Source organism: Acomys russatus, chromosome 7 (assembly GCF_903995435.1).
Source record: "Acomys russatus chromosome 7, mAcoRus1.1, whole genome shotgun sequence".
In the NCBI taxonomy this organism is placed as follows: Eukaryota; Metazoa; Chordata; class Mammalia; order Rodentia; family Muridae; genus Acomys; species Acomys russatus.
In genome coordinates this window covers 3,708,578-3,727,157 of record NC_067143.1, presented here as the reverse complement: position 1 = coordinate 3,727,157, position 18,580 = coordinate 3,708,578, and the positions used below count along the sequence as shown (strand labels likewise).

The 18,580-nt window shown below is 49.4% G+C and overlaps 1 protein-coding gene across 1 annotated transcript; it reads right to left on the bottom strand.

Moving 5' to 3' along the window:
* Nucleotides 1-1,129: 1,129 nt before the first annotated feature.
* Ctu1 (cytosolic thiouridylase subunit 1) lies at nt 1,130-6,699 on the bottom strand. The gene is made up of 3 exons (XM_051148436.1): nt 6,623-6,699; nt 2,514-3,057; nt 1,130-1,795 (listed from the first exon to the last, which is right to left on the bottom strand). The coding sequence occupies exons 2-3, from the start codon at nt 3,019-3,021 to the stop codon at nt 1,155-1,157; spliced, it is 1,149 nt and encodes a 382-aa protein (XP_051004393.1). The 5' UTR covers nt 3,022-3,057; nt 6,623-6,699; the 3' UTR covers nt 1,130-1,154.
* Nucleotides 6,700-18,580: the final 11,881 nt, after the last annotated feature.

The following is an 18,580-nucleotide window of genomic DNA, read 5'->3' as shown; positions in this document are numbered from 1 at the left end:
TGAAGACCTGCATGCCGACTGTTTGATTCCTGTTGCTTGGATAAAACACCATGACCAAAATCACTGTGGAGAGGAAAGGGATTATTTCAGCTTACATCTCTCAGGTCGCACTCCATTGCTGAGGGAAGTCAGAGCAGGAACTGAGGCAGAGGTCATGGAAGAGCACTGCTGACTGGCCTGCTCAGCCTGGCTTCTTACAGAGTACCCAGGATCGCCTGCCTAGAGCCTGAACTGCTCACGGTGGGCTGGGCCCTTCCATCTCAACCAGGCTTGCCTACAGGCCAATCTTAACGGAGGCATTTTCTCACATGGCCTGTGTCAAAGTTGACAAAATAAAGACAAAAGTGAATGGCCAGGACACTGGCCTGACAGCCCAGCAACCACACGAAAATGCACATAATGGAATGCATCAACCCAGCAGACCACTGGCTTCCAAAGACCCCGGGGCTAAGAATGTCATCGGATAGTACCTGGGGGCCACAGAGGGAATGTCCCCAGGTTTCCGGTAACCAGTCTGAGGTCCACACCAACGTATCTGGCCAGTGTCTTGGTGACTGGCTTTCCACGGCAGTGTCTCTGGGGCAACCTCAACTCATGCAGGTGGCCACGGAAGCTCCCATCTGGCTCACAATAAACTCTCTTGATTCCCTTAGGAGCAAGCAAGAGCGGTCTTGATGGATAGGGCACAGTGGTGACTGGAAATATGTTCCTATTACTCATGTGACTTTGTTTACCTGACTTGGGGAGACAGAAAATGAGGGCCAGAGCTATCTTGAGCCGCAGAGACCTCCCCCCCTCCCCACAGAGGCGCAAGAATGCCCAGCTGTTGGTCTGTTCTCCCTCAGACCTGGTAGGCCGGCCCGGGGCCTCCCTCGATTTCTTCAAGGCTCAGAGTGCTGTACAGGGTGCGTCTCTCCACACGGCAGTCACTCCGCAGGGCTCAGGTTGCAGGGCACAGGTCACTCTAGAGGTGCAGTGACTCTGCTGGGTAGCAGGTCAGTCTGCAGAGTACACGTCCAATAAGACACAGGTCACTCTGAAAGCGCAGGGCACTGTAAAGCAGTCACTTTACAGTGTACAGATCACTCCACGGGCGCAGGACACCGCGGGGTAAATCACTTCCCAGGGCAAGGTAGAAGAGTGTAGGACTCAGGTCACTCTGCCACTCGGCTCAGGTCGCTCTGCAAGACACAGGTGGCTCCAGCCTTATCCCCTCCATCCCCGCACAGGTTGGCTTCATCTCTGGATTGCTTGCAGGAGCAGGGGCCTGGCGGGGCCACAGGATCACTGGTGACCCGATTTGGGTTCCCGAGTGCTGACGGCTCAGCTTGCAGCACACGGCGGCCCTTGCCGATGGCCAGGCGCGGCAGGCCTCGGTTGAGGCCATCCAGGAGCGCACAGGCCTGGCAGAGAGTGTGGCTGGCCAACGCCCCGCAGCGGGAACAGGTGCCTGGAGGAGGCGGCCGTGCCGCTGGGGCCAGAGCAAGGCGCTCGGCTGAGTGCACTAGGTCCAGCACAGCTGATGGCCGGGCTGCCTCCAGGCGCTTGAGCAGGTCCCGGGCGTGACCGCGGAAGGCCTCAGGGGCATATACACATTCCTCAGAGAAGTAGCGTAGGCGACGGAAGTGTGCGTACAGCACCACCTCCTTCTGCGAGGCGAACTGCAGAGGCCGGCACCTGGGGAGTGCACACCCCTCACCCGTGGAGCCCAGGACTCCGCCCCGGGCTAGCCGCCCAGCATCACCACGCAGGAAGTTCATGAGAACTGTCTCCGCCATGTCGTCAGCATTGTGGCCTGCGGGAGAGGACTCAGGTTGAGGATGGGGACAATGAGAACAGGGTTCTCATAAAAGGTCCGAGCCTACTTCCTGGTTTGAAACCTTACCGGAAATCCACTAACCCCCGAGCCTGAAAACCCACTATTTAGGGTTAGCTTGAAATTTCACCAATCCCTACCCTGGGAATATTCACCTTGAAAAAACTCCCAGCCCCAAAATTCCGTATAAGTGCTCAGTTGGCTGTTGCTTCTCACTGGAACAGGGGTACCCATTTTCTGTGTCACTCTCAATAAATTGTGTGAGATTTCTTGTGTGTTTGTAGTCCTCCTTGGCTTCTGGCTGCCAGGGCACCTTTCCCTTAAGAGCAGCACACTGAGGCCCTCGCCAGCAGCCAGACTCTGCGGGCCTGGATTGAGGCCATACAGGAGGCCACAGAGAGGGCTGTGTGGAGGGAGCCCTGGGCAGGAGAAGTAGAAAGGTTGACCAGAAACCCCTGGACCAGGAGAATGAGGAGAGGACCATGTAGACGTCTCTTCCTAAGGAGAGGATGGAGAAAGGATGGTAGACACTGCGGACCAGAAGAGTGGAGGCGGGCGTCAGAGCACCCCAAATTCAGAGGGAAAAGGAAGGTTCGTGGAAATTCTTGGGACCCTAAAAGAGAGGGCGGTGGAGACCCCACCCCACACCCACTCTCTTGTACTTCCTTGCAAGCTACCTTTCCACAACTGCACTCACCTGTCACGATGTGTGTGGCTCCCACGAGGCGAGCACCTTCCTCCAGTGCACGCCGCCGCAACACCCCGCAGAAGGTACAGCAGGAGCGGCTCCGGCCAGAGCCAGCGGTGCTGCGGGCCACAGCGTCCATTGTCCAGCCCCCGAAGAGATCTGCGTATGCCACAATGGTGAGTGGCAGCTCCCAGCGTGCCGCCTGGCTGCGCACCGCCTCCAGCGCCGCGTCGCGGTAGCCGCCAATGCCCTCATCCACCGCCACCAGGTGCAATGTGATGCCCAGGCGCGGGGCGAGCTCGCGGAGCACGTGTGCCAACACCGTGGAGTCCTTGCCACCAGAGGCGCCCACGGCCACTACAGCACCCGGCGGCAGCAGGTGCCCGGCAAGCACCGTGTGCAGCACCTCAGCCTCAAAGGCAGCACAGAAGCAGGAGCCGCACAGCGCCTGCCCCGAGCGCGGGCGACGGAGGGCGGCTCGGGCTGTGTGGCAGGAGGAACACGTCGGGGCGGGCATCTCAGGAAGACGAATGGGTCCTCTGGGAAGTCTACACTGTAGAGGAGAGAGAAGAGAGTCATTTAGGGTGTCTACGCTGCAGGGCTGATGGGAGCGAAGGGGGTGGAGTCACAGGAGATATCCAGAAGGGAAGCTGGTCACCCAGGCTGTCTGCACTTCGGAGTTAAGGGGAGAGAGAGTTGGGTGGAATAGGATAGTCAACATTGTGAGGAAGCTGTGGAGATGGTGTTCTACCTAGAGTGGCCCTCACAGAGGGGAGACTACAGGAAGGGCAGCTTCTTCCTGCACCAAGAAAACAAAAACCTAATGATTCGGGTTTCAAGGGGACAGAGGGGAAGACATGCAAGGGACAGACAGACAGAACGCAATTATTGGCAAAGAGCAGAAGAAACTTACTCTAAGCACTATCATTTTGTTTCCAGACTCTGTTTAATCACAGGGATGAAGGGCCCAGAGCATCTCCATGCCGCCCCCATTCTGCCGGAAGTCCCCTACTCTAGATTCTCCCGAGTTACAGGGAAAACAAGCTTCGGCCTACAAAGTTAAGACAAAAATTGCTACATTGCCAATATAGCCTTGAAGGGAAAATGCACTTTCCTTCCCACGTGTTCCCTCCTTACTACATTGCTTCTGCCCACATCCTGAGCAGGCCCTGTACTCAAGGACCACGTCTCCATTTTGCTGACAGGGTCAAACAAGTTCACATTCCCAGGCCCAGGGAGCTACTCCTATCCTGATTGGTGGAAACTCCCTTTGCTCAACCCCTTGAGTCAAAATATGATTGAACAATGCTATAGCCGCTGCCCCACCCCCACCCCGTGTATACACACACACACACACACACACACACAATTTGTGTTCCCATCCTTTAAAAATACTGTACAAACTCCCTTCAGGGACATGGCTCAGATCCCAAACTGGCCATCTCCCTGAGCCCAGAAAATAAAGCTTTCATTTTAGGCTTCAGTGTCTGAAGTGAGTTTTCTTGGCTTCCACCCCAAACCCAACAGGATTTTGTCTGTTTTATGAAGTGGACCACTGCACATTTTTTAGGTCATTCTTGTTATATCTGTAGTCACAGAGACAAGATAGGTGTCACTGACCTTAACTTCCAGGGCTAACCAGAACCTGGAAGAGTCCACTACTCAGAAGCAGAGGGCTACAGATGTTTGGATTTTAGTAGGGAACACTCCTCTGCCCCCATCCCTGCCCACAAGGCCCTAATTGCAACCCCTGGGAGGCAGCCTGCATCACCTCTATGTCACCAGCTGTGGCTCAGCCCTCTCCCCTATACCACCTCATTTCTGGCACAGACTGTCCAGGAGCCCCCTGCCTTTCCCCGCAGGTCAGGCTCCTCCTGGGATTTACCACAATGATCGGAATTATCTGCACCTGCGGGTTTTCTGTCAGGTGCTTCCACGAGGACAAGACCAGCTAAGCAGCAGCTCAGCCCCCCCACACGTCCGACTCCTTTTACCAGATGGCATCTGCTGCAGCGATGCTCAATTCTGTTTTTCCAGGTGCCCCGGGGGTCTGAGACCACCCTGATCACTCATCCTGTTGGGGGCTCAAAAGTGCAAAGTCCAGTCTTCAAATGTCCCTAATCTATCCCCAGAACGCATGCTCAGATCCCCCAAACGAGGACAGCCAACCTTTCTGTGGCTTCAAAACAGACCCAGAGGCCAGAGACTTCACACCTGGTCCACGGCCAGCACTGTAGTATAATTCTAGTAGAATCATTGTATCTAGGGTAAACATTAGGATGAAATAGTTGTTTTTCCACTGTATCTAGGGCAGACATCAGAGTGATGTCAGAAACATCAGATGATGTTTTCTGGACACACTTTGACCTTGAAATCATTGTAGAAGAGTGACTGTTTTCTGCTGTCTATAGAGCTGTTTTTCTGAAGGAGCTTTGCAACCTTTGCACGGCTTTGCTCATAAGACGTCCTGGCACACCTGGAACATCGTGCACTAATGACCACTTCAAACAGTGCACAGCAAGGACTAAAGTTGCAGGAGTGTGATGTTTTCCTTCATGAAACATACAGACTAGATTAGAGGTTTCAATATGAGAAACGTGTTTTACCAAAAAACAAAACAAAAACCCCAACTTTTGTGGGGAGAAAAAAGCTACACCCACCTAAATCCTTACATACTATTTAGCTATGCTAACTAAATTCTCTCTCTCTCTCTCTCTCTCTCTCTCTCTCTCTCTCTCTCTCTCTCTCTCTCTCTCTCTTCATTTTAAAAGGTAATTTTTTTTCTGCTGCCCAAAAGCATCTGCCCTACAGGGACACAACTTAAAGTAAATGCTAAATAAAAAGAAAGAGCCCGGATGTTGGGTTCATCAAGGCTGCCTCGGAGCCTGATTGCACTCTGGAGTGACCTCTTTCTTTGGTTGTCCTGCACCACTCAGCACACAGATGCAGCAAGCTTGTCTGGGTCACTGGCCTTTCTGCCTTGACCTCCCCGCTGTTATACACTCACAGCAGATCCAGCCCAGTTTTCTTTTTGATACTGTTCTGTAAATGATGTTAGCCCTGTGAGGCCCTGTGGCTCTCCCCCCCCCCCCCCCCCCCCCCCCGGCCCCCAATACTCTCACGTATCCTTCCTAGGGGCACGCCTTTCCTTCCCAGGGGCATGCCTTTCCTTTGCACCAGAGTTCTGATTACGGAGCCCAGCAAGCAGCCCTCAGGACTCACTTATCCCTCATGGCTGAGCACTGGCCCTTGAAATATCCCCTCCCCAGCTTTTGATTCAAACCTTCCTCTTGGCCTGGATTATGTCCTTTCCAGTGTCTCACCACTTCGTCACCTCAAACCCTGCCCAGCAAGCCTGAGTGAGAATCACCAATCAGGCTCAGAGGTGCCTCCAGGCTCCGCCTCCAAATGCCCCATTGAGGATCCTTGCAGGGCAACTTTCAGACCTAAAGTGCCAACGAAATCTGTCCCTTCTGCCTGGCTTACCTGACTCCTGAGAGTGGCCACCACCTTCTACCGGACAATTATGTAGAACGGGGTGTAAAGTCACTCTCTGTCTGTCCTCAGCCTCTAATCCTGTAAGGGGGTTGCTGTTGTGAGGAGTAGCTTATGGGCACAGGCTGAAACCGACGGCCAGGGGACCACATCAGTAGTCCTTAGCTGCTGGAGCGAACCAAGCTGATGCTAACTAAGCAAATATCTGGAATGATGCGGAAAGAATTGTGGACAGACAGGCTACAAACCCGTGTAATTCCAGCCGTGGTGGCGCACGCCTTTAGTCCCAACACTCGGGAGGCACAGCCAGTTGAATTTCTTCAAGTTCCAGGCTAGCCTGAGCTACAAAGCGAGTTCCAGGGATGCCCCTGGGTGGCTGACTTCCCTAATGGACAGAAGACGGGCCTCCAGAACATATTCAATTGGGGGCAGAGGAAGTCAGATGATCTGTCACCACCAGGTGAACAGAGCGGCCTGGCAAGAGATAGGACTAGAAAGGCATCTTGGCCCCAACACGAGATGGCAATCATAAAAGCGAGAGCCAAACCCCTAGAGAGCCCTTCAGCTCTCCCGTGGCATCACAACCTCAGGCCCGCCCGACCCGGAGCAAAAGGAACACTAACCTGGGTGGAAAAGTAATCCGCACTCTGCCTGCCACGCGGAAGCCTGTAGCGGAAGTTGCCCTTGAGACTACAACTCCCACAAGGTCTAGACTACCTTGCCTACGATTCCCAGAATGCAGCCGTTCTAGCGGCGCGCCTGTAACGCTAGGGCAGTTTGGACTCCAATTCCCAGCAACACTAGAGGACTTCCCTTCTGCCGCTGGCTTTCCAAACGCAGGGCTCTGTGAGGCGCACACTCTGGTGCTGCTGTTGCCCTGACAACGCAAGATTACCAGGAGGGATGCTTGAAATCAGAAATGGCTCCAATTGTCGGGGTGTGGTGGCGCATGCCTTTAATTCGAGCACTCAGAGGCAGACGGATCTCGGTTAGTTCGAGGCCAGCGAACTGGCCTGGTCTACAGAGTGAGTCCAGGACAGCCAGCGCTATTACACAGAAAAATCATGTCTCGAAAAATCGGGGCGGCGGGGCGGGCTGTGATCTAATGTCTTAGTTTTGCAGATTGTCATATGCTTTTGCATTTTTTTTTTTTTTTTTGACGGATCTTACCGTGTAGCCTGGGTTATCCTGGAAGAACTCGCTATATAGACCAGACTGGCCTTGAACCCACCTGCTTCAGCCTCCAGAGTGCTAAAATAAAAGGTGTGTGCCATCTCACACCTTTTTATTTTCCTTCCTTCCTTTCTTCCTTCCATCCTTCTTCAGAAAGGTAGAAGGAGTCCAGGATGACACACAGCTGTGCAAGCTGTTGTAATATACATCAGAACATTGGTAAATTGTTGTCTTGTGTAGTGGCTGAGGACCTGACTCTGGAGGTGGGGTTACCTGGCGCAGACCCACTTTCGACCTAAGCATTTTGTCTAAAAGGGCCCTCCAAGGCCACCTGTTCAGCTGTCAGCCAAACAGCCTAGAGAACAGGAGAGTAAATTCTTATAAGATAGCTTATACTTGAACACAGACGGGATGTGAACCACTCCCAGAGACCACTGCCTCTTCTCGTCCCGTGTGAAATAAAACTGAAAATATCTGTGGTGGGAACGGCTGGTTGGGAGACAGTCTGCCTGCGACCCTTTTCTCCAGCCAGATGTCCCCGTTGATTGTCCTGGTTCCTGCCTTCCCCAGTCTCCCCAAATGTTTGTCACGCATCTGACCTGCCTCTCCCTGCCCCCTGTATCTTTCTGCGGTGTGCTGCTTATGCACTTAAAAGGAGAAGCACTGCTGTGGGTCATTCTACAGTCTGAGACAGCTTTCCACCACTGAACCACACTCCAGCCCGTCACTAGGGCATTCTAGGCAGGGGCTCTACCATTGAGCCACACCCCAAGCCCTAACTGAGGAATTCTGTCTAGCCTCTCATGCGAGGATTCTAAACAGGTGCTCTATCACTGTGCTATGCATCCAGCACCTCACTGGGGAGATTCTAGGCAGATGTTTTAACACTGAGCCATGCCCCAAAGCTGCTTGCTGTTGGGTACTAGGCCAGCGCTCTATAGCCGAGCTATAGCCCCAACATGCACCCCTTTTTGTGCTTTTTGTTTTTAAACAGGGTCTTACTTAGTAGGTGGCCAATGGACCTCAAAATCACAATCCTTGTCTTAGTCCCTCAGAGTAGCTGGAATTACATCCGTGAGCTACCAGGCTGGGTTCAGCTGGCTGGTAGATCAACCTTGACCAGTGGTTCTCAACTTTCCTAATGTTGTGACCCTTTAATCCAGTTCCTCATGTTGTGATGACCCCAGCCACAAAATTATTTTTGTTACTTCATAATTATGATTTTGCTGCTGTTGGGAATCATACTGTTAATGGCTGTGTTTTCTGATGGGCTTAGGTGACCCCTGTGAAAGGGTCGTTAGACCCCAAAGGGATCTTGATCCATAGGTTGAGAACCACTGACCTGGACTATGGGGATGATGTTTCAGCACCATAGATAGAGCCAGTCCAGTTGCCTGGCCTGTCCCTGTTGTCCTCCAGCCCGTGTATGCCAACCCCTTCCTCATCAGCATCTCAGACAAATTGGCTCCAGATAAGTAAGAGAGACGTCACCACATGGCAGAAAATGGAGTACATGAAGATATCTGGCTGGCTCCTTCCACAGCCCTGGGGTAGTATGTGACCAAGTGGCAGGCTGTTTTCTTTTTTTTTTTTTTTTTTTTTTTTTTAAAGATTTATTTATTTATTATGTATACAGATTTTGTTATAGATGGCTGTGAGCCACCATGTGGTTGCTGGGAATTGAACTCATGACCTTTGGAAGAGCAGTCAGTGCTCTTAACCTCTGAGCCATCTCTCCAGCCCCAGGCTGTTTTCTAGAATGGGCGTGCTTGTGAAAAATGACGAACTTCTCTGTCTGAGGCTCAGGGAGGAGACTGTAAGAGTTCTAGAGGATTAGGGATTCAAAGGAGAGCTCCTGAGCTGGCATACTCAATGCTTAGTGGTTCTGGGCACCTGAGCGAGGAATGGAGGAAAGGAGTCCAGGTCCTACCTTCCTTCCTTCCTTCCTCCCTCCCTCCCTTGCTCCTTTCCTTCCTTCCTCTCTTCCTCCATCCCTTCCTCCCACCTTCCCTCCCTCCCTCCCCCTTCCTTCCTCCCTTCCTTCCTTCCTCCCTCCCTCCCCCTTACTTCCTCCCTTCCTTCCTCCCTCCCTCCCCCTTACTTCCTCCCTCCCTTCCTCCCTCCTTCCCTCCCTCCCCCTCCCTTCCTTCCTTCCTCCCTCCCCATCCTTCCTTCCTTCCTTCCTTCCTCCCCCTTTCCTTCCTCCCTTCCTTTCTTCCTTCCTTCCTTTTTGCCGGCCTCTGCCTCCCAAGTGCTAGGATTAAAAGTGTGCTCCACCAAGCCCAGTGGTCCTACTTTTTCTGTTGAGTTTATGGCTCCAAGTCCTAATTTGCTTCCCTGTTGCTGTGATAAAACACTGACCAAAATGAACTTGCATTTATTTTATCTTACAGACCACAGTCCATCATCAAGTCTAGAAGCTAGGGGAGGAGTCAGATCTGGAGCTTGACACAGAAACCAGGGAGGAGCTCTAGTTATTGGCTTACTTCTGGGCTCACATGTAACTACTTTTATTATACTGGGAGGACCACCTTCCCAGGAATGGTACCATCCCCAGTGAGCTGAGTCCTCCCTCATCAGCCAACAATAAGATCCCACAAAGGCCAATCTGGCTGAGGCAATTTCTCAATGGAGGGCTCTTCTTCCTGTGTTGTCTTAGGTAGGGTTTCTATTGCTGTGCAGAGACACCATGACCACAGCAACTCTCATAAAGGGAAATATGTAATTGGGCCTGGCTTACAGTTCAGAGGTTTAGTCTATTATCATCATGGCGGGAAGCATGGCGGCACACAGGCAGACATGGTGCTGGAGAGGCAGCTGAGAGTTCTACATCTGGATCTGCAGACACCAGGAAAGGAATGAGAAACACTAGGCCTGGCTTGAGCTTCTGAGAGCTCAGAGCCCACCCCAGCGACACACTTCCTCCTACAATGCCACACCCATTCCAACAAGGCCACACTTCCCAATGGTGCCACTCCCTATGAGCCTATGGGGCCATTTTCATTCAAACCACTACTTAGGTGTTATAAGTTGACAACCTAGCTTAGCCATCACGCTGAAGGAGGGACAACTGACATCTCATCACTGTCACTTAAGTAGAAACTATCACATTTCTTTGCAGATAAGTGCACTTCCTGTGTCACCTTTACCTTTCAAGAAAATATCATGCAAGGGAGCTGGGGATATTCCTCAATCAATAGTGTGCTTGGCTACGGGTTTAATTTCCAGTACTGCATATGCCATGTGCGGTGGTACAGACCTGCACTCTGAGTGTGGGGAGCCATGCTAAATTCTGTCACGTCAGAAAAGCCATGCTTAGGCTGCATGCTGTGACTTTCCAGCTGCTGAGCTCTGCCGGAGGAGGTCTTTGTGTTCCAGGCCACCCTTGGACTTTTACCTTTGAAAGAAGTAGGGAAATCCCTACTGAGTGACACCTGGAGGGTTAAGGGATTCCTTTCAGAGAGCTGCTCAGTAATTGGAAGCTCTTACAGAGAGCTATTCAGGCTGTTGTGTTCTTCTTGCCTTGGGAGCTAGGGAGAGAGGGATCAGAATAGATCCTATTGACCTTACTACATAAAGTCTTACTCATCCGCATTAAAGGGGAATCTTGATCAGAAATTTCCTAACTTGATTTGTTATTTCCCGTGTCTCTGTATCCCCACTCCCTCTTTCAGGTGAACCCTGATTCGATTTTTCCAGTAGGCCAGGACCCGACATCTGAGTACTTGGGATATGGAAACAGGAGGCTATGAAGTTCAAGGTCATTTGTGGCTACCTAGTGACTTTGAGTTCTGCCTGCATCATGTGAGGCCTTGTCTGAGTCAATCAATAAATAAAATTTAAAATGTAATCTGTTCAGTACAGTATGTAGAAAGATTACCTGGGAAGGTAAATCTTAGCCTTACCTTTCTCTATTAGTCATGATTCCTGTGCGCTACTGTTTCTGTTTTGCTGAGAATCAAAACGTAATTTGTGTCTTAACTGATGGAAGTCAGCAAGGCTGCTGTGGTGGTTTGACTGGGCACGGCCCGCACAGACTCATGTGTCTGAATGCTTAGCCCATGGGAAGTGGCACTATTGGGAGGTGTGGCCTTGCTGGAGGAAACGAGTCACTGTAGAGGTGGGCTTTGATATCTCTGATGCTCAAGCTATGTCCTGTGTGATACACAGTCTCCTGCTGCTGCCTGTGGGTCAAGATGTAGACCTCCCGGCTCTTTCTCCAGCACCATGTCTGCCTGCATGCTGCCATGCTTCCCGCCGTGATAACAGTGGATTAAACCTCTAACACAGTAAGCCAGCCCCCAGTTAGGTGCTGTCCTTTGTATGAGTTCCGTGGTCTTCACAGCAATGAAGCCATAGCTGAGGCAGCTGCAGCTGCACAGTTCTGCTCTGGGCTCTTTGAGGAGGTGACCTTTTCTGGGGTCGGATGGATCACCTCAAGAAATCACCCACATAGGCCACTCTCTAGAGGGCCAAGAGTTTCTCAGGCGGAAGGCCCATGCGTTTATGAATAGTGGTGGAAGTTGAGCTGTTGGAGCCTTGGGACTTCTCATTCTCTAATTTCTTTTTCGTTTTTTAATGTTTATTTTATTTGCATTGGTATTTTGCATTGCATGTGTGTCTGTGAGATCGTGTTGGATCCTCTAGAACTGGAGTTACAGACAGTTGTGAGCTGCCAAGTGGCTGCTGGGAATTGAACTCAGGACCTCTGGAAGAGCAGACAGTGCTCTTCACTGCTGAGCCATCTCTCCAGCCCCCCGCCCCTTCTCTAATTTCTATTGATTAAAAACAGCTATCGGCAGACTAGGGAGATGGCCCATTCAGTAAAGTCCTTGACATGCGAGCATAAAGGCCTGAGGCTGAGCCACAAAACACACATTTTGAAAGTCCAGCTACGGTAGCACACATTTATAATTCCAGACTTGTGGAGGCAGAGACAGAAAGACCACCGAAGTTTACTGGCTAGCCAACTAGCCTGCTGTTGAAGCTTATGACTAGACAAACTAGCCTACCTGAGAAGTCCAGGCCAGTGAGACTGTCCTCTGACCTCCACATGCATGCAAATACAGGTGAATCTCCTCACATGAATGTACTGTACACATGCGCACACACACACACACACACACATGGCCATGGGTTCAGTTCATACTTTAGAAGAGGCGGAGATAATGATGATGTGGATGCTGATGACAATGGTGCTGATGCTGGTAGTGATGATGATGATGATGATTAGTGCCTCTTACATGGAGTACAATGCCTTGTGTGTATTTGCAGTGGTTGTTTTGGAGAATGCTTTCTCCAGATGCTCACTCACTTATCTAAGCATCTGTTGCCTTGTGTTATCTGTTGTGGGTTGGAACCACACCTCTCGGGGAAGTTGGGAGGACCAATGAGGCATGTATGAGACAACTTAGTGTCTTTGCTTCCTATCCCTGGCGATGGGTAGAAGGATGAGGAAAATAAGTCAAATCTATACCTTTCCCGGCTGTCTCCTTCCAGTGGGAATGGACTCTCCACAGTGTATTTGACATGCCAGCCCTTTGGCTCCAGACTAGGGCCTCTGTTCCATGTGACAGGCTCTTGTGTGGGGGCACCAATGGCTCAGTCTCCACTGATACCATGGACAGCAAGCATCTCATCCTCTTGTTTAGGGCTCTCCAGAGCCAGTCTGTCTTGGGCAGAGACAGAAGGCAGCCTTACCTCCCATGAGCACATCTGTCTCACCAAGATGTTGCTGCCCACTGGGTCTGCCCCACCTGCCTTCGCGGGAGACCTGGAGGCACAACATGAATGTGCTCCACCAGGTGAATGCAATGAGTTAATGAAGCGTCACCCATCATACCATGGAACACAGGTGGTAACCCATTAGCATTAATTTGATCCCAGTAGACAAAGCTTGACAAAGGACAGAACGGCACATGAAGTGGACAGTGCATGCAATTTCACAATTCACTGCCCACACTGTCGAGATTCGTATGGCAAGACACCACAAACTGTGGCACCAGAGGTTTGTTCCTTACAGAACAGGTTAGTCAGTGCACTGGCAGATTCAATGTCTGTATGTTCTTGAAAATGATACTTTTTTATATGGTAAAAGCACAAGCAATTAACCTCCCTTGGGTGTCTCATATAAAGGGTATTAGTCCAATTTGTGAGGACCCGTCCCTATGACTTAATTCATTCCTAAATGTGGCGGCTAGTTTTATGTCCCTTGACAAAAGCTAGAGTCACCAGAGGAGGAAGTTTCAATTAATAAAATACCCCTATAAGATAGGTCTGTCAAGATTATTTTTATAAAGCTGTATTTGTTTTATAAGAGATGTTTCTCTCTTAACCTGGCTATCACACAAATAATTGAGACTTTTTAATATTTGTTTATAAGGCTTTACAACACAACTTGAACAGTTTAGGTTTGTTTTTAACCCTCTATGTTATCCTGACTCCATCTTTGCCAAAAATTCCCAAATTACCATATTTTCCAGTGTGTAAGATGAACCCCAACTTTAACTTTTACTTTTCCAGTTAAAATATAGAGTTCGCAGCCTAAGTCGGCTGCATAGAGTGTGTGTAGTCTAATACAGTGAGTATATTCCAAACTTCTAACTGGAAAAGTTAAAGTTGGAGGTTGTCTTATATGCCAGAAAATATGGGCTTGCTTTCTAGTTCTTTCTCTGATCCAGCTGAATCGTCTTAGTCTCTCCTGCACCACTGCCTGAGGCTCAATCCCCTGGCTGAATCCCCTACTTCCTCTTCTACCTCCTCCTGGCCTGGTTGGCAGGAAGTCCAGCCCTGTTCTATCCCTTGCTCAGCAAAGGGCTTTTTAAATATTTTTTATTTTAATTTTATTAATTTATTCAGATTACAACTCAATTGTTATCCCATCCCTTGTATCCTCCCATTCCTCTCTCCCTCCCACTTTCACCCTATTCCCCTCCCCTAGGTCTGTGACTGAAGGGGACCTCCTCCTCCACTATATGGCCATAGGCTATCAAGTCTCATCTTGAGAGCCTGCTTATTCTTTCTTTGAGTGCCATCAGGCCTCCCCACCAAGGGGAGGTGGTCAAATATGGGGCACCAGAGTTCATGTTAAAGTCAGTCCCTGCTCTCCACATAACTGTGGAGAATGTCCTGTCCATTGGGTAGATCGGAGTAGGGGTTTGATGTTTACTACTGTATTGTCCTTGGTTAGTACAATAGTTTGAGCAGACACCCCTGGGCCCCGATCTACCCATCACGATGTTCTTCTTGTAGGTTTCTAGGACACTCTGGATCCTTCTATTTCCCCATCTCCTATATTTCTCTTACCTAGAGTCTATGGCTAAGATAAAAAATTCAAGTGACACCACATGCTGGTGAGGATGTGGAGAAAAGGTAACACTCCTTCATTGCTGGTGGGAATGCAAACTTGTACAACCACTTTGAAAATCTATCTGGTGCTTTCTCAGAAAACTGGGAATAGGCCTTCCTTAAGACCCAGCTATTCCACTCCTTGGAATATACTCAGAAAATGCTCTACCACACAACAAGGACATATGCTCAACCATGTTCATAGTGTCCTTATTCATAATAGCTAGAACCTGGAAACAGCCTAAATGTCCCTCAGTAGAAGAATGGATAAAGAAACTCTGGTACATTTATACTTTGGAATACTACTCAGCTATTAAAAACAAGGAAATCCCAAATTTTGTGGACAAATGATTGGGATTAGAAATGATCATAATGAGCTAGCCCAGAAGCAGAAAGACTCACGTGGTATATACTCACTTATAATTGGGCACTAGTCCAAAAGGCACGTCCCACAAAAGTCTTCACTTACCAGGAGACTGGGATAGATGTGAGGACATCCTACTCAGCAAATGGCTTTAAGCTGCTTTATTGGCATATTAGGGGACAATTGGGGGACAGAGTTTATACAAGATTGAGACAGGAGATTCTCAGAACAAGGTTTGCAGCCAGATATGAAAGGTACAGAAATCAGTATTTGAATTACACAATAACCCTATTCCTATATAGGGCTGTTGGCAAACCTGTAGGGCATTTTCTTAATTAGTGATTGATTAGGGAGGGCCACCCCATTGTGCCTGGTACCAGCCTGGGACTGGTGGTTCTGGATTCCCTAGGAAAGCAGGCTGAGTAAGCCATGGGGAGCAAGCCATAAGCAGTGCTTCCCTTTGGCCTCTGCAGCAGCGTCTGCCTCCAGATTCTTGCTCTGCCTGAGTTCCTGCCCTTACGGTTTTGATGTTGAACTGTCATATGGAACAGTGAGCGAAATAAACCCTTTTCTCCCCAAGTTACTTTGGGTTTAGTATTTCTTCACAGCAATGGTAACTCTGACTAAGACACTGAACAACTCACCTCAGCGGGATGGTGAAGTGCGTGCTACACAAGCATGGGCCTCTGAGCCCAGATCCCCAGCTCCACATACAAACCGGTGCAGTGTGGGGCATGACTAATGACAGCGCCAGAGTGTGGAGGCAGGAACAGGCAGATCCCAGGGGCTCCCTGGCCAGCCCAGAGGAGGGCCTGTCTTAGGCTTTGGTTTGTTTGTTTGGTTTGTTTTGTTGTTGATAAAATACCCCCAAACACATCAAGTTATAGGAGAAATGTTTATTTATGCTTATGGTTCAAGACCCAGTCTATTGTGGTGATAAGTCAGGGCAGCTGGAACTTGAAGCAGCTTGTCACAGTTGGAAAGCAAAGCGCAATGCATGCTGGTGCTCGGCTCACTTCTCCTTTTTATACAATCCAGGATCCCAGGCCAGGGAGTGGTGCCACCAACAGTGAGTGCGGCTTCCCACCTAATCAAGAGAAGCCCCCATAGGGCTGGAGAGAGGGCTCAGAGGTTTAGAGTACTGACTGTTCCTCCAGAGGTCCTAAGTTCAATTCCCAGCAACCACATGGTGGCTCACAACCATCTATAATGTGATCTGATGGTTTCTTCTGGCCTGCAGGTGTACATGCAGCCAGAGTACTGTATACATAATAAATAAATAAATATTTTTTAAAAAAGATAAGCCCCCACAATGGGGACCAGAGGATCATCTCCAAAGTGACCTTAGATTTTCCCAAGTTGACCACTGAAATAATGCATCACAGATCCTGCTCAAAAAGTAAGGTGGAGAGTGGCAGAGGACAATACCCAAAGTAGAACTTTGGGTTTTATATGCACACCACAGCCCTGGGGATAAGGCTCTCAGCATATGTGTTTTGGAGGGATCAGATTTCCAGACCTTAGCACTTCTGTTCTGGAACTCAATGTCTTAGGAATGGGGAAGGGACACTATGGATCTTAATTCTCATAGGGTATGTCATAAGTTCCTCTCTTGCTGCCTCACTTGTTTTGCCAACTGGGGACAGCAGGGACAGACAGGCAGTGGCCCAGCCCTTCTGAGTTGCTTGGTATGCCTTGAGGAATAGCTGCACACTGACCACTCCAGCACCAGACTCAGATTGGTGGAAGTTTATTGAACACTGAACTAAAACTGAACAAGTGACCAGTCAGGGCCATAATCTGGGTTTGAGAGCCAGACTATGATGCTGGTTTGTTTCTAACCAGGTAACCAGGTGGGAAGCAAGGGGGAGGGCACCATTACATCGTTTTGATTATCTAAACACAAGAAGAACTGATTTTGTTCTGAGCACATTATCCAGGTGGCTAGACAAAGCATTTTAAGCTGGTTGGCTAGGATTTAGGCTTGGGGACTTTTCAGTTCCCCACCGTTCTGGGAGAATGGAACATAGCAGGGAATTGTGGTTTTAAGTAGAACTTAAAAGTTCAACAAGTATTGATTTGTAAGTAAAAGACTATTCACCTCCAAGGCAGGTAGAGCCTGAGACCCTGAACTTAATTTACCTTATTATCAAAATGGAGATTTGGAGGCAAAATAGCTTCTGGGATGCTAAAAAGCAACAGTAGGTGTTAAGAGAGGAGCCACAGTTATGCTAGGAACTAAAAGTAGCTCTCAACAGTAGGGCTACGGAGTTTGAGCAGGTTACAACATTGCTGCAATTTCTGCTAACTGGGAGAGTGTTTGGGTAAAGGTGTAGAAGATGTAGGTAAAATGTTGGTTGCCAACTGAAAATGCAGAAAATAATGCTTCGAGGAGAGAGAGAGAGAGAGAAGAGAGAGAGAGAGAGAGAGAGAGAGAGAGAGAGAGAGAGAGAGAGAACAGAGAGAGAGAGAGAGAGAGAGAGAGAGAGAGAGAAGAGAGAGAGAGAGAGATTGTTAGTTGAGAATGGTGGCCAGACGTACTGGTCTGGGTTCTCTCAAGGAGCAGGATCTATAGAATAAATATGTATTATATGTCACACACACACACACACACACACACACACACACACACACACACACGATATATTAGAATGATTTGCAGGCTGTAGTCCAGCTAGTTCAACAATGGCTGAGCACCAGAAGGTCCAAGAATCCAGTAGTTGTTTAGTCTATGAGGCCCAGTGTCTCCTCTGGTCTTCAGTATATGCTGGGATCCCGAAAAAGTGGCAGAAAGCGTGTCACAGATTAAAGATGCATCTTTTCACCTCAAAAAGATCTGGCTTAAAAGTGTATTTTCTCACCTCAAAAGATCCAGTTAAAAGTGGGTCTTCCTACTTCAAATGATTTAATTAAAAAAAAAAAAAAACCTCACAGGTGTACTGAACCACTTGAATTTTAGTTAATTTTAGATGTCGTCTAGTTAACAACCAAGAATAAACCTCACAGGGAGCAAACGCAGAAACGGGGAAGGCGCATGGCCCAGGAGGGTGCACAGTGGCCAGTCTCTTGCAGGCGCTCATCTTGTGGTCTATCACTTTTCTGATGTGTTGTATATTTTTCCCTAATGCAAATGTTTCAATGAAAGATGACATAAGTACAAAGAGGCTTGACTTCTCAGGATTATTTCCACTTCCTCCTAGCTCCCACCACAAGTAAACACAGTCTTCTAGGAATTGCTGACCGTCCCTGATGGAGACAATGCAGGGCCATAACAGACAACAACAAAGAAGAAATACGTATTGGTGGGCTGTGGCCATGACTCAGCCGTAGAGAGCCTGTCTAGAATACGTCAAGGAAAGGCCAGCGGTGTGACACAGCAGTAGAACCTCATCCTAGAGTCTCCCAATCAGACACTGGCAGTGTAGCTCAGGGGTAGAGCCCCTGCCTAGAATCCCCCAGTGAGGGGATGAAGATGTGGCTCAGTCATAGAGCATCTGCCTAATGTGAGTGACCCTGAATTCCATCTCTAACAAGAAATCTATCCTGGCACAAGGAAAAGAGTTTTACCTCTTTCAAAAATCTGTGTTATGGGGGCTGGAGAGATGGCTCAGTGGTTAAGAGTGCTGCCTGCAGCCGGGCGTGGTGGCACACGCCTTTAATCCCAGCACTCGGGAGGCAGAGGCAGGTGGATCGCTGT